Source organism: Squalius cephalus (genome assembly GCF_949319135.1).
Source record: "Squalius cephalus genome assembly, chromosome: 17".
NCBI lineage: Eukaryota > Metazoa > Chordata > Actinopteri > Cypriniformes > Leuciscidae > Squalius > Squalius cephalus.
The window spans coordinates 6,428,504-6,443,034 of NC_137138.1; the positions used below are offsets into that span (position 1 = coordinate 6,428,504).

The 14,531-nt window shown below is 39.5% G+C and overlaps 1 protein-coding gene and 1 long non-coding RNA gene across 2 annotated transcripts; one reads left to right on the top strand and one right to left on the bottom strand.

The window, feature by feature from the left end:
- Positions 1–2,529: 2,529 nt before the first annotated feature.
- Positions 2,530–6,209, top strand: LOC307145043 (urokinase plasminogen activator surface receptor-like). Its single transcript, XM_079847871.1, has 5 exons — positions 2,530–2,626; positions 2,719–2,823; positions 3,175–3,306; positions 5,589–5,696; positions 5,810–6,209. The coding sequence occupies exons 1-5, from the start codon at positions 2,578–2,580 to the stop codon at positions 5,998–6,000; spliced, it is 585 nt and encodes a 194-aa protein (XP_079703997.1). The 5' UTR covers positions 2,530–2,577; the 3' UTR covers positions 6,001–6,209.
- Positions 6,210–9,390: 3,181 nt separating this feature from the next.
- Positions 9,391–11,813, bottom strand: LOC307145138. The gene is made up of 3 exons (XR_013818904.1): positions 11,720–11,813; positions 11,379–11,502; positions 9,391–9,772 (listed from the first exon to the last, which is right to left on the bottom strand). It is a non-coding gene; the product is annotated as an uncharacterized lncRNA (long non-coding RNA).
- Positions 11,814–14,531: the final 2,718 nt, after the last annotated feature.

The window sequence follows — 14,531 nt, forward strand, 5'->3', positions numbered from 1 at the left end:
GGCTAGGCCGACTGGAAGAGTCCAGAACTGATGCGCTTTTCCCCCCAAAAGCGGATCTCGGAAACTTCCTGTGATGGGGTTAGAAGGGAAAGAGGAGTTAAGGAGCTTGTGGATCTATCAAGACAGACCAGTCCTCGGAGCTGGTCTGACTGACAGTCGGTAACTTGAATCTGGGATCTGGGTGTCTAAATATGCCATTATGGGGACCAGTCCCTCGAGACTGGCCTCGGCTATAAATTTCCAAATGGCTTTGGTGACCTGAAGCAGCTAACTGGCAGGAACTAACCGAAATATGCTCTCTACAGACCTCCTGAGAGGCGGCGAACTCGACAGTGCCGCAACGTCTTCGGGCAGATACTGCGATTTGTGTTCGCTGGAAGCCGATGTGTCCCGAAGCGCCATCGGCGGCGGGAAGCAAACATCGATTTCCTAAGGGCTGCATAAGGGGGCGAGACTCCTGTACTCGCTCTCCTGGGGGAACGCCCATAAGGGTCTGCGTGTTACGACAAGACCTCTTAGTTGAAGCCTTCTTAGCCCGAGAGACAGTCCTCAGACCTGTCTTCGGTATGGAGAGCTTCGTGCGAGAATGTTTCTTCTGGCCCCAAGCCTTATACGGGGGGGCACGAGAGGAAACCTTCTCAAAATATGAGGAGCTGGCGGCTGTCCCATGAGGCTGCCCCCCCATGAGACCTGGACTGACAACTGGGGATAGCTGATTGTCGCTCTGCCTCCTGAAGCCTCTCGACAACGGTTCTTGCCGCGTCGCCAAAGAGGCCAGAAGGTGAAAGGGGAGCATCGAGAAGGAAAGCCCTGTCTTTCTCCCCGATCCACAAGCGAATAAGCCATAAATGTCTCTCTGAGACGACTAGTGCAGCCATAGAACGGCCAATAGCACGGGCCGTCTCTTTAATAATACGGAGAGATAAGTCAGATACTCTACGATATTCAGTAATATAGAGTGAGACCTCCCAGTTATCATCCACCTGCTTGAGGAGGTCAGCCAGGTATGCCTGTAATAACCCCATCGTGTGTGGGCATGCACCAGCTCAACCACCGCCATATATGCTTTCCCTAACAAATTCGATGTACGAGATTTGGAGGGAAGTGTCTGAGCTATCAGGGGTGACGCAATGTCGGGGAGAAAATATTTCGCAAAATATTCCTCAACCCGAGCCATCACCTAATAACCATTTTCATTAGATTCCCTAATGGATGAGTAAATATATACATGGGGGAAAATAATTGAGATGAAAATGGATTTTTCCACGATCTTGATACCTCAGTATGGAGATCAGTGAAAAAGGGAAGGCTCTGACATGAAGATTGTGACTGGGTCTGCAGGAAGCGCTCATTCATTTTATTTTTCTTAGTCGCTTCCTGCTTATTATATGGCCATTTAACATTTAATTTAACCACTGCCCTGATTACAACCTCCAGCAACTCCTCACTAACGGGAATATGGGGTGGCGATTCCCCCTATCTACGTGATTCAGTGTTAATAGATAATATCTAACTCCTCGGAGCCAGATAAATCAAACGCTGTGTCTTTAACACGGTCGGAAGAAGCCGCAGCGCGGGCTTCCGAACCGTGCGCGAGACCAGTGGAGCTGGTTAATAAACACTGAGAAAGGGTCGCAACCGTCTCAGTATCATATGCCAGCCCCACGTGCGAATCACATGCATACAAGCGGCGCGCTGCCTCAACAGACGCGGGACCTGATGCACTGGAAACGCGAGCCTGATCTAATTGATCGAACAAGCTCAAACGGGAGCGGAGCTTTTTCATTGAAAACAGTTTGCACAGACAGCGCCCTCGAGCACCGCCTGTGCATGCTCCACTCCCAGACAAACTACACAAAGCGTGTGTGTGTCATCCTCGCTTAAATAACGTGGGCAAGGGGACGTACACTGTGCGTCGTACACAAATAACGTGCGCACACTGCCTGAATAGCTTCTCTTTTTTCGCCATAAATAATACTCTTTTCATGGGACAAACAACACCAAATAGAACAGACAAGATGACATAGAGCGCTTGCTGAAGACCAGAAGCTAACATTTCCTGGTTCCTGTGACCCTTTTGTAGCTTCCGGATCACCGTCACATGCGACGTCACGGGTGACGTTGCACCAATCAAGATTGGAATAGTTCCATAGTTGACTTCAGACGCTTCATGCCGAAGGCATTCCCCAAAGTATCGAGTATCGATGCAGCGGGAGTTCCCTTTACGAAAGGGAACAAAAGCAAAACTTAAAAACTAAACAAGTTTGACCTGTATGAACAACACTGGACCCTTTTCAATATATGGAATGCAGAAAGTAAATGTGACACGTGGATGAGAAAATGAAAGAATGTTAATTTCCAGATTAACTATACATTTTTAATAAAGAGGAAGGTTAATTTCCTTATTAGACCATCGATGTGGTAATTACTTGGCAAGAAAATATACATCTACTGGTTTCATTATTTTTGTTGTCTTTTTTTTAAACTTTCACTTTCTCATGAAGACCCTCCCATTTTGTTAAGCTATAAAATAAGTGCAGAAACAGGCTTGTTACTTCATTCACCTGCTCATCAAACATGGATCTGCAAATCTCAGTTTTTCTTCTGTTCATTCTGTTCACTGCAGGTACAAAGACAAATAGTGTTTGTTTTTAAGGTCATTATACAGAACATCAATGTCCCTCTCTCATAGTTTCTCTCTCTTTTTAATTACTAAAGGACAGTCTCGCAACTGCTATCAGTGCACAAGTCTGTCGAGCTCTTGTGCCCAGGCAACATGTCCTGATGGATTTTCCAACTGCTTAGGTGCAACACTAGATGTTGGTAAGTCCAGTCTGATGGATTGAAATTTACTGGTGCAGCAACAGAGTTTACATAAATGATGTTGAACTCATCAAAGAACTGCTACTGTTTTTCTGGAAAGAATTAAAACAATTGCAAGCACATAATGTTCAATACAAATGATTGAAATTCAGTTCTTTTCAATCAAATTGTTATTCTGATACTGTAATTTAAAATTTGAAGAACAAGCATTTTCATTAACGCTCAAGGCTCCATGTGAAAAATACTTCTAAAGGAGTAATTTTAGTTGATGTGAATTTATTTGACATATTTATATGAATAAATTTCCCATCACAAGTTTAACTGCTCATTCCTGTATTGTTTGTTTTTCAGTCAACATTACTAAAGTGACCGTGAAAACTTGTGCTCCACTTGTCTGTCCAAGTGGGTCTATTAACCTCGGCATTGGAAAAATCTCTTCTTACTGCTGTAACACAGACCTGTGTAACACCCAAGATGCTCCAGGTATCGTACTTTACAGTCATAGACCAGTTTACAGAAAAAAAGAATAGAACTTGATTTTCTATTGTGACATTAGCTGTAAAGGAATGTTGCTTTACAGGCAGCACAAGCTGTTATGTATTATTAGCCCCGCCCTTTCCACGCATAGCTAATCCCAGTAAATGAGCGGATAGACCATCTTGATAGCTCCACCCTCCCAAAGTCATAAACACACTAGGCTTGTTTGAGATGCGCCTAGCCTCGCCTGAAATGTATGCGAGAGTAGACGGCTGCAGTGAGGGGAGGAGTGAAACAAGCGCAGGCAAGACGGACAGTTCTCTCTTCTCGCAGTGGATCTGACACCTGTGAGATCAAAGATGGATTCACGCTCGTGCACAGTGTTGCTAATAAACTGGATGTAATTTAAGTTCCGTTGTTTTTATATGAAAATAAATATAATGAACAAGACACCCAAAGTACTTGTTATTTAATTCCATTCCATTTAGTTTATCAATCATTTTTTCTTTAATACAGACATATGTGTTGTTGTTTTTTTGTTTATAAATTACATTGCATAACCCAAAGAGATCGCACTGTCAGATAGTCTGGGAATATTCACACATAACATATACACATAAAACATGATATCAGAGTTTTAAAATCAAACATTTTAAAAGAGAACAATACATCACGGTTGTTTAAACCAATGAGCATTAAGCTGTGTCGTCAGCAAGTCGTTTCCCATCATGCTTTTGATCAGCGCACTCCACTGGCTTCCCATTGGCGCTGGAGTCATGCCAAGATGCACTGATATGTTGCAGCAGTTGCTGCAGAGCAGCCAATAGGCGCGCAAGCTGTCTCGCCTATGTCTGCCTGCTGCAGCAAATGCGTTTTACATTCTGGAAAATTAAGGATAATTTTCTTGCTTCAGTATTCTCGAGAAAAGGAGTTTTGCCTTGTTAATGAAAATTACGTATTTCAGCGTCAGTGGAGCTACTGCGCCCGACTGCAGAATCCGACACGTCCGCCTTGCGCTCGCAAGAGATTTTTGACATACGTCAGCATAACATCAGAGCGAGGCGGACCGCACTCGGACACATTTCTAACCAGCATGCATCTCGCGCTGATCACCGGTGATCGGTATTGCACAGATTTTGCTCATCTCAAACAAGCCTATTGTGCAACACAGGCTCCTCCCCCATCATGAGTGGACACACCCTTTACTGCTGATTGGCAACAAGTCTGTTTTGGTGCTTGATCCAATCCACTTACAGCGCTTCTCAGAAATCGCTTACTTTTAACAACCAGACGCATATCTTACTGCAGTTCTACCAGAAAGACTCGGGAGGCAAAATAACGTAACAAGCATACATTTATTAACAGCCCAGCAAGCATTGCGATATAAAGTTCTTTGGCGTAGGCCCCGTCCGTAGCTCGCAACCCGAGGGTACGGAATCTGAATTTCCTGCCTGAAGACGAAGACGGGCGCAGCCGACCCCCGGGAGGTAAGGGAAGGTAATAAGTAGGTAACAGTTGAGTCTTCCTGGTAGAACTTACGCTAAAGCTTTCATTACTAGTATGCAGTGGTAACTGCAGAGCCGAAGCGTGGAAAAGGCAGGGTCTCGAGCACGAGATGTGGCGGATGTGGCGGAGCGGAGTGTTGTGCAACAACACAAAATGATCAGTTGTTGGTCATTTACATAGAAAACATTTAAAAGCAGCGGAACTTTATGTAAAAAGCACCTACAGAACTTTACGATCGGCTCAAGACAGACATCTTACGTTAACGCGTTCTGAAGTCACACATCTTCATTCTTTGTTCACACACAGCATTGTACATGATCTCTTAACAGTAATTTACCAGTAAAGACTCGACTGCATCATGTGCGATACTGTTGAGGAAAGATTAGGATGTTTTTTTTGGTACAGTGAGATGTTGTCGACCCAACAGGTTACTGTGATTTTGCCAACATGTTCTTGTATAAACATCCCTATTGATCCTGGAGCAACAGTCCAATCAGCCAATCAGATTTGAGGGGTGGGTTTACAGTTAATGGCAAGTTTAGGCTTACAACAAGAGTTAGGGGCTTATACACCATTCCTATCTATCCTTTACCTCTGATTTTGGGGATAAGATATTGGTCAGATTAGGTTTAGGATGTTAGGACTATGTTTTCGGACAGGAATGTTGTTCCAGGATCAACAAAAGATGCTGATCCAGGACCATGTCTTGACAAAATCACGGCAACCGTGCAGAATAAGACCAGGACCCTGTAAAGAAAGCACATCTATTTTTCCTCCTGTAGGTCCCTCTAATTCCACCAATGGAAAGTCTTGTTACTACTGTGATGGAAAGAGCTGCTTGAACACAGTGAGCTGTTCAGGGACTGAAGATCGCTGCATTAAAGCAACAGGTGAGGATCTGGAAACAGAAGAAGATTAAAGTCTTAGGTTTAAAATATTTGACACAGATCACGTTTAGCAATGTCCAGCTTAGACTAACCTTTGTTCTCTTTCTTTTCTTCAGGGAATTTTGGAAGCCAGTCATTGGTTGTAAAAGGCTGTGTCTCTAAATCTATTTGTGATGCCACATCATTTATTCCTAATGTTGAGGGCATCTCGTGTTGTGAGGGGAACCTGTGTAACGGGGCTCAGAGTGTCACCCAGAGTTTCCTGTTCCTCTGCTGTTCTCTGCTCTCCTACTTCATGATGCACTGAATACAGTCTTCTACAATGTGATGAAATTCGTGCCACACTAGTTGACCATATCCTTGTCCACGGTATGCCAATATATCCTGTGATGCTGACGAGATTCTCTGGCCTGTCCCAGACCAAAGACCGGATGCTGGGGCAGAGTCATTTTTGTTGTTGTTGTTTGGTGTATTTCTACTGTACAGCACATTAAGGAATAAAAAATTAACAAATGTATACATTTGTAATGTCTTTTGTTGTGTTCATCGTGTGAAAAGGTTTTTGAGGGGGAGAACCACAAGCAACATAACTTAGGCTACATATTACCAGTTTTTTTGTAGTATTGTTTTGAATTTATCTCACCAGTGTGTGAGACTGTTGTGTGTGTTTTTGAGGGCGTGTGTGTCGTGTCTGAGGGCAAAGTTTGGTTTTTCAGCAAGTTTGAATGGTTTTGAGTAGAAAGTTTCATTTTGACCTGCAAACAAGAAGTTTGGGGAAGTGAAGTTATGGATTTGTGTTTAGAGTTTTGAAAAAAGGTGGCATAATTTCAAGAAATGTGTTTAAGCAATAGTAATATTGAGGAACGTTTCCCAGTGATTATAAAAAAAGAAAAGAAAGTAAAATTGTATAAACAATGTTTGTGCCCCCTCTACAGGTGAAGATGATAAATATGTAAGTGTAACTCAAGGCCACAAGAGGGCGCTGCGAGTGCGCTTTTTCTCCTTGTGCTCTACACACATATTTGTGTTTGTTTAAATTGAAACAAACGATTAAAAATGTTATAAAGCGGTCTGGGCTTCACTCCTGCTTTGTATTTCCCCATCTTTTAAGAAATCCACAAGTTTCTCAATGAAATCAAGCCAATTTACAGTTTTTTACGATTGCTTTGACAGATTTTTCAGTATTTTTAACAATTTTCCAAAACTCTTAACACACTACATCCGTCTGTGTAAGCTAGTATACTATTAACACATTTCTTGTTGCTTTAACACAAATGGCTTACAATTAACACAAATTTAAAATGCTTGAACTTCTTTTACACACAAGCTCAAACAAGACCAAAACAATGGATTTAACCCTTACTGCCAAATTTACCAATGCTTTAACACTGTATGTCAGAACAGATAACACCATGTTCTAAACCTAACCTTACAGGCTAAATTCAAGGTAAACAGCTGCTTATATTGTGAACTGAAACACAACTGTATACCCTGTATTTACAGTAATTATATTGTTACTGAGAAAAAGCTGATTGAATTAGGCAAATAGATAATTAGAAGATGACTTTTTTTCTTTTTTTATTCTTCTGGTGCTTTTTCTATTCGTATATTTTGCATTTTCACATAATACTGTAAATGGCAGCTATATTGAACATTTTTGTTATCTTGCAGTAATGTCCTTTTGCAAATAAAGTCTTTATTGCAGCAATTCGGTATCTGTCTTCGTTTTTTCATTACAAAAACGAAGACAGAGACAGAATTGCTGTAATAAAGACTTTATTTGCAAAAGGTTAACCGTACATTCTAGCACTCTGAGATAGGTCTTTTTGTATTGAATTTCTGCAGCAAAAGACCTAAACCCAACAAACAAAAATGTAGTGAGGTTTCAAAAGAAACTGCAGCACAAAACACAATCTATGATCAATACTATCTGTTGTATAAGGGCATACCTGACACATATAAAATAATGCAGTTTCCATCTGCTGTTAGTGTTTTTATGACATTGTGCTATGGTTGACTAAATCTTCCTGTTGGATGAGGAGGACATATGTTAGTGTTTTGAAAAATTATTTGATTTTGAGACATGTTTGCAGTGTTTTGGTAGACATACTGTATTGTTGCTAGTGTAGCGTTGCGGTGCGAGAGTAAGAGAATTGAGAAAGGTTTACCACACTTTTAACAGAAATGGCAATAAATGATCGACTACGCCACCCCGGAGAATCGGGGAACTAATAGCTCTAAGGGCACACAGGTTCGGTTTGAGTGGGTGGGTGAGAAGACATGAGTCGTGTATATATATATAGATAGAAGTAGAAAATTGTATTCATCAATGTTGAATAATAAATAGCTAGAAATTTCAAAGTTAAAAACTCACATTGGCATGATAATAAATGAACACCATCAATTAGCATCTACTCATACACACACAGTAAATAACAAACTCAATTTAAAGAAAACAAATTAGACAAGAGCAGAGGTATCTGGAGGCCCGGGCCAGCTGCCGAATTGGAAAGCAACCCCGTGCTCTAGGACTGCGTGGCTCTAGGACTTGGAAGCCTTGATGATCTGAAACAAAGAAGACAACAGCCAAAAGGTGCACAGAAAAATGCTTGATACTTAATAGTGGTGAGGGTGGGGGGGTTGCGAGTAGTTTAAAGGAACACTTCGACTTTTTGGGACTTTAGCTTATTCACCGTATCCCCCAGAGTTAGATAAGTCCATACATACCTTTTTCATCTCCGTGCGTGCTGTATGTCTGTTTGACGCACCCACCGCTAGCCTAGCTTAGCACAAAGACTGGATCTAAATGGCTACAGCTAGCATACTAATCCCAGTAAGTGACAAAATAACGCCAACATTTTTCTATTTACATGTTGTGATTTGTATAGTCACAGTGTGTACAAATAACAGGTTCATATGAGACACAGCCATTTTTTAAACGTTTAAATACTGGGAACTATTTTCTCAGAAGGCGAAGCACTGCTACTTGGGCGGAGTGATTAGCGCAGCACCCGAGAAGCGTTGTTGTGAGGAGCAGAGAGTTCGCTCAGAGTTGGAGTAATAGTGTCAGCAATTACTAGATAGTAAATGCAAAGTTTACAATCATGGGTGTTCGCTGTATTGTAAAGAGCTGCGACAATAAACAGGGGAGACCAGGTAATACCATGATGTTTCATAGAATTCCAACCAAAAACGCTGACCTGATGAATCAATGGCTACTTGCTCTGGAAATAGATCCAAACACACCTGTAAACATCATCAAGGACTATCGCGTTTGCTCAGAACATTTCACTGAGGACGACTATTTTGAAAAAATGATAATTTGCCACACGGAGCATGAAACGTGTGCTGAAGGATACGGCCATCCCATCGATAGTAAAGACAGGACAAAGTGGATCACCTGCGGCTGCGGTAAGTGTTCCGTTATGTTTTTAGATGACTAGCCTACTGTTACAGTGCCATTAGCTACACTGTAAAGAGGTTGCTGTAAATTTTACAGTAATATTACTGTATTTTCACTTACAGTATACTGTACCATTTACTGTAATTGCATTTACAGTATTATTACCGTATTTTCATTTACAGTATTAGTATTGTTTTTTTTTGTTGTTTTTTTTCATCATTTAAATTTTCTTTTTTTAATTTATGTTTACCCCACCCCCCAAAAAATCACAATAACTCACAAACATTTGTCCTTATAATATTCTTTTTAATCGTTGAACATTTTGTTTTAGAAGTACAAATTACAAATCTTGACCTTTAGGAGCCACTAGCTGAAGAAAAAAAAAGGCAACATCTCCAAAGTCCATAGAATTAATCTCCTGGTGACCATTTGTATCTGTAGCATGGCAAAAACGTACACACACTGAAAAGCAAAACAGGCCTTAAAACAATAAAATACAGTCAAAGTCAGTGTTGTGTTGTTACATTTCAGTAATTTTGCCAGTCAAAGTTGACAAGCTCTCTGATGAGAAACACTGAGGGTTTCAGGCTGATGCTTTTCTTTGGACCTTTCCAGATTTCCATCTGATCTGTGCCTTTGGTGTTTGGTGCCATCAGGGTTGACTCTCAGAATGAACCTGCAAACACAAGCAGGGAAAAATATATAATTTTTTCAGACCGGTGTTGGCAGAATTTTCCCTAACCCTCAAACTTGATGCTGCATGTACTTTGGCGTTAATAAAAGCACTACATCTGATTCTGAATCCACTTACAGTAGTGGTGGGGGAAAAATCGATTCTGTTCAGTGTCGCGATATTTTGCGCACGCAATTATATTGATACAGTAGCGCAAAGTATTCCAATATAGGTTATAAGGCTGTGACGGTGGCAGTTTTTTTACCACTGCGGTGGTAATGGACCAACTACCTGCAGTGGTTGGGGGTTTATTATGAAAATTGAAATAAAAAAATGTCGTTTATTCGAGCAAAAAAGTCTTTATTTGAGCAATTCCGTCAAAGAAGCAACACAAAGCCTGTATAGCATTCAAATACATATCAGTAAATATTAGAAACTTACATAATAGAAAAGTTAAATCTATATATATAAAAAAAAAAAACCTTTCGTTTAATACTTCCACACAAAGACACGTGATTCCACATGAAGCCATACCGCTCTGTGCTTTGAGAGGGATGACACGAGGAGGAAAGAGACCATCGATCTATTTTCTGATATCTTCATGTTTTCTACTTGTTGTAAAAGGTATGAAAAGTGAATTTAATTTTCCACAAGGGCAAGACATTTAAGCTATGTTTGAAATTGCGCTGCCAAAGAGAGCGAAACTAAAAATCAAATAAACTTGACGCGCCGTACATGTCTAATAACAAGCAAAAACTGTGTTGAAATGAATCTGACGTGCAAGTAAAAATGTAGGCTATCTGTCCTACAACGTTTTTCTACTTTACCACAGTAAAGAATGTGAATGTAATAGGCCTAAATAAAAGCGAACCAAGGAAGAAACGTTTATAATCCCCTTCGAAAATCGAGACGTAAGTGAAGATTTTGGGAAAAAAACAAGGTATTACATGCAGGGATGAGTCACAATTTTTGGATATTCGATTAGTTTATTTAATTATAGAATTATAGTATATCGAATAGGTTGTGTAATTATTCTCTAAAATAAAATCTCCATGTTTTTGGTGCTAATGCGGTGGTGACGCGTTCATATAATTACGTTCTGTAATAAGGTCCTGTGTCCTGAATGTTCAAGGACAAAGTTTTTGCACTACCCTCCAGTAAATGTGTAGAAGATGTTCACAGATTTAATGTGACATTTGAAGTGAGTTGAGCAGTCTTATTTTTTGTAATGTCTTTGAATAATATGGGGGACATGAATCGCAATTTATCGCAGAATCGAATCGCAATACTTGCTGTATCGCAATGTTAGGAAGCGCAATAATATTGAATTGTGGCCCAAATATCGCAATACTATCGAATCATCAAATTTTTGCCAATTTCCACCCCTAACCTACAGGGATGGTATTACCCCATAATACATTACATTAAAATCATTAAAGCTTCATTCTTTTTCAATACATTCACAGGAATGCTTAGATTTCCAGGGAATGGATAATTTAAATTAAACTTAATACAATGTAAGTTGCTTTGGATAAAAGTGACTTCCAAATGCATGCATGTAAATGTAATGTAATGTAAAAAAAAAATATATATATATATTTTGGTTTACCTGATTCTGCATTCGACAAAATAGACAGCTAATGCTGAAGAGTCGTCTGTTAGCAGTTGTAACTGGATGATGATTCTGCCCTTCATTGTCAGCATCCATGTTTTTGCTTTGAGAACAGACTCTCCTGAAACAGACAAAGTCAGAGCAGCCTTTTAGTGTTATAGTTTACAGAAAAAAACTAAAATACAATAACAGAACTTATTACTAACAACAATAACATGTGGGGTGAAGATGAGGTAAGATATAATGTTGTATGGTGTTTATAGTTTTTAATCAATTAAACAACATTAAAAATATTAGTTAGCAAAACTTTGCTATATTGATAATGGTATATTGCTAACCCTTTCCTCCTCCTTCTCCTCTTCCTCCTCCAACGTCAACCCGTTCTGTGTATTAGTGGAGAGCGTCAGCAGTGATGTACAGTCCGGAGGGAATGGCCGCTGCAAATTCAAAATAAAGAACAGAAAAGAACATGTTTGCCTGCTTAACTAATGCATACTTCAGCTAATTTAGTTGATGTCATCTTACTCACCTGTAGATGTTATCACCATTACGAAGGCAATCACAAAAAAGACTCCAAAATACACCTCCGACATTTCAGACGACATAATTCAGACCACAAACTTGAAAATAAAACAAAAGATGAAATTAACAACGGTGTTGGATAAAGGGTTAGTTTACTCAAAATTGTAAATTGTCACCATTTACTCACCCTCAACTTGTTCATAACTTCCATTAAATTATTTAATGTGCTGTATACAAAAGAAGATATTTTAAAGAACATGAGCAACCAAACAGTTACTGGTCCCCATTGACATCCAAAGTATTTTTCTCAATTATAGAAGTCCATGCGGACCAGCCACTATTTAACAACATTATTCAAAATATCTTATTTTATGTTCAGACGAAAGAACTTCATGCAGGTTTAGAACACGTTGTGGGCGAGTAAATGATGACATACATAATTTTCTGTTTAAGGTGTACTACGTTATCCCTTTAACTTAGTTTTACTCAGTATTTACGTTGTACATCTGCCAAAAAGTTGTGAAAGAGGAGACAGAACATACCAAAGTTATTATGCTTCTCTGTTTAATAAGTTTACTTCGGCTAATTTAGGTGAAGTTGACCATAACGTTACATACCAGTTGATGTTATCACAATGAAAAGGCTCCAACACACTCCATCGTTGCAGATGGCATTATCCAGATCAAAAACCTGAAAATAAATCATATAGGCCTACGTGAAAATATTGTTTAAAACCCGCACTTTAACAAGGGTTTCGTCTATCTCACTTTACCTCAGTATTTCACGTTGAGTTCGCTGTTAGCTCGGTTAACGTTACCGATGACTCCGCCCGCCTGATGAGCTAACTTGCGTTAAAGAGGCAGAGGAACACACAACCATTATTTTTTATAGTTTTAACTAAAGAATATTTCGGCTAATATAGGTGAACTTAACTTACTCACCAGTTAATATTATCACCGTGACAGCGACCCGGCCGACAGTCAGGAAAAAAGACAGTAATAAAGGCACCAAAAAAACATTCTGACGACAGTCAGGAAAAAAAGGCACTAAAACCATTCAGACGAAAACAAAACGATACATCATGTTTGTTTGCTGTTAACATAAGTAAAAACATTTGAAAATGTTTGTTTTACATAAAATAGAAATTATATACTAACCTTTTTGGTGAGTTACATGATCTTTTGTCCGTGCATTAACTGCCACTTCACCCCTCAAAAAAACACTTGAAAAGAAATCCCTCTTGCCATTGGTCAGTTTTTCGCGGGCAAGTTCACTACTGTAAATTGATTTACAGTAGTGAAGAATTACAGTAGTGACCCTATATTTTCCCATAATCCTTTGCTGTTTACAGTAACATACTGTATACATATTTTACAGTATCTTACTGTACATATTACAGTAAAATACTGTTCAAATTACAGAAATCCGTTACAGTGTAGATGTAATGTAACCTTAGTGACACTATTACATGAATAGGGTGCTCACTACTATTACAGTTGTTCCCGGGCTCCATGTATCCCCTGTAATGTTAGTATTGTGTTGTCATAAACGCGCTCTATCGCCCCAGTAACAAATAAGCGGCGCTAAAGGTAATTTTCAGCACTGTAGCCTTCAACTTGCTAATGATGTGGAGCCCTTTTATTTTTGAGAAACAGTTAGCAGCTACCTTGTTTGTGAAATAGTAGGGTACTCCCGTTCTGATTCTCCCCTCGACCTCAGTCTGTTCGGCATCTTGTCTATCAGCTTCCAAAGTTTGTAACTCCTCGTCTGTGTATTCTGGCTCAAAACGATATGGTTCTGGATCTTGGTTTGATACCAAATAAAAATCCTCTGACAATTCCTCAAAGTCATCCATGATCACGAATCACGTTCGCTACTAGCTAGTTGGTCACGTTGGTTTTGTTGACGGAACGGCGCTTCTCGGGTGCTGCGCTAATCACTCCGCCCAAGTAGCAGTGCTTCGCCTTCTGAGAAAATAGTTCCCAGCATTTAAACGTTTAAAAAATGGCTGTGTCTCATATGACCTTGTTATTTGTACACACTGTGACTATACAAATCACAACATGTAAATAGGAAAATGTTGGCGTTATTTTGTCACTTATTGGGATTAGTATGCTAGCTGTAGCCATTTAGATCCAGTCTTTGTGCTAAGCTAGGCTAGCAGTGGGTGCGTCAAACAGACTTACAGCACGCACGGAGATGAAAAAGGTATGTATGGACTTATCTAACTCTGGGGGATACGGTGAATAAGCTAAAGTCCCAAAAAGTCGAAGTGTTCCTTTAAGCATATTTCCCAGGCGGAAGTGCCGCGTATATATCCTTCTGGTCTAATAGGAGAACGGTAGTGATTGGAGCAATTTGACAGCTGACCGCATCAGCTGATCGCAGCCTATGCCTACGTGGCCTGTCTGAACTAACGCTGTGCTTGATAAAAAGATAAAATGAATTTATATAAAATATTAATATAATTATGATTAATAATTACAAATAATTATTAATTATAATTAATTATAATTATAATTAATAATTATTAATTATAATTAATATATATAATTAATTAATATTAGGGGGTAATTATTTAATATTAATTTATATTAATTAATATAATGAATTATATGAATGAATAAT

Bases quoted from the DNA above. Each gene is read 5' to 3' on its own strand.
- LOC307145043 (XM_079847871.1), top strand. From the start codon at position 2,578: ATGGATCTGCAAATCTCAGTTTTTCTTCTGTTCATTCTGTTCACTGCA. The intron at 2,627-2,718 runs GTACAAAGACAA...TAATTACTAAAG, and splicing joins GTTCATTCTGTTCACTGCAG to GACAGTCTCGCAACTGCTAT. The intron at 5,697-5,809 runs GTGAGGATCTGG...TCTTTTCTTCAG, and splicing joins TCGCTGCATTAAAGCAACAG to GGAATTTTGGAAGCCAGTCA.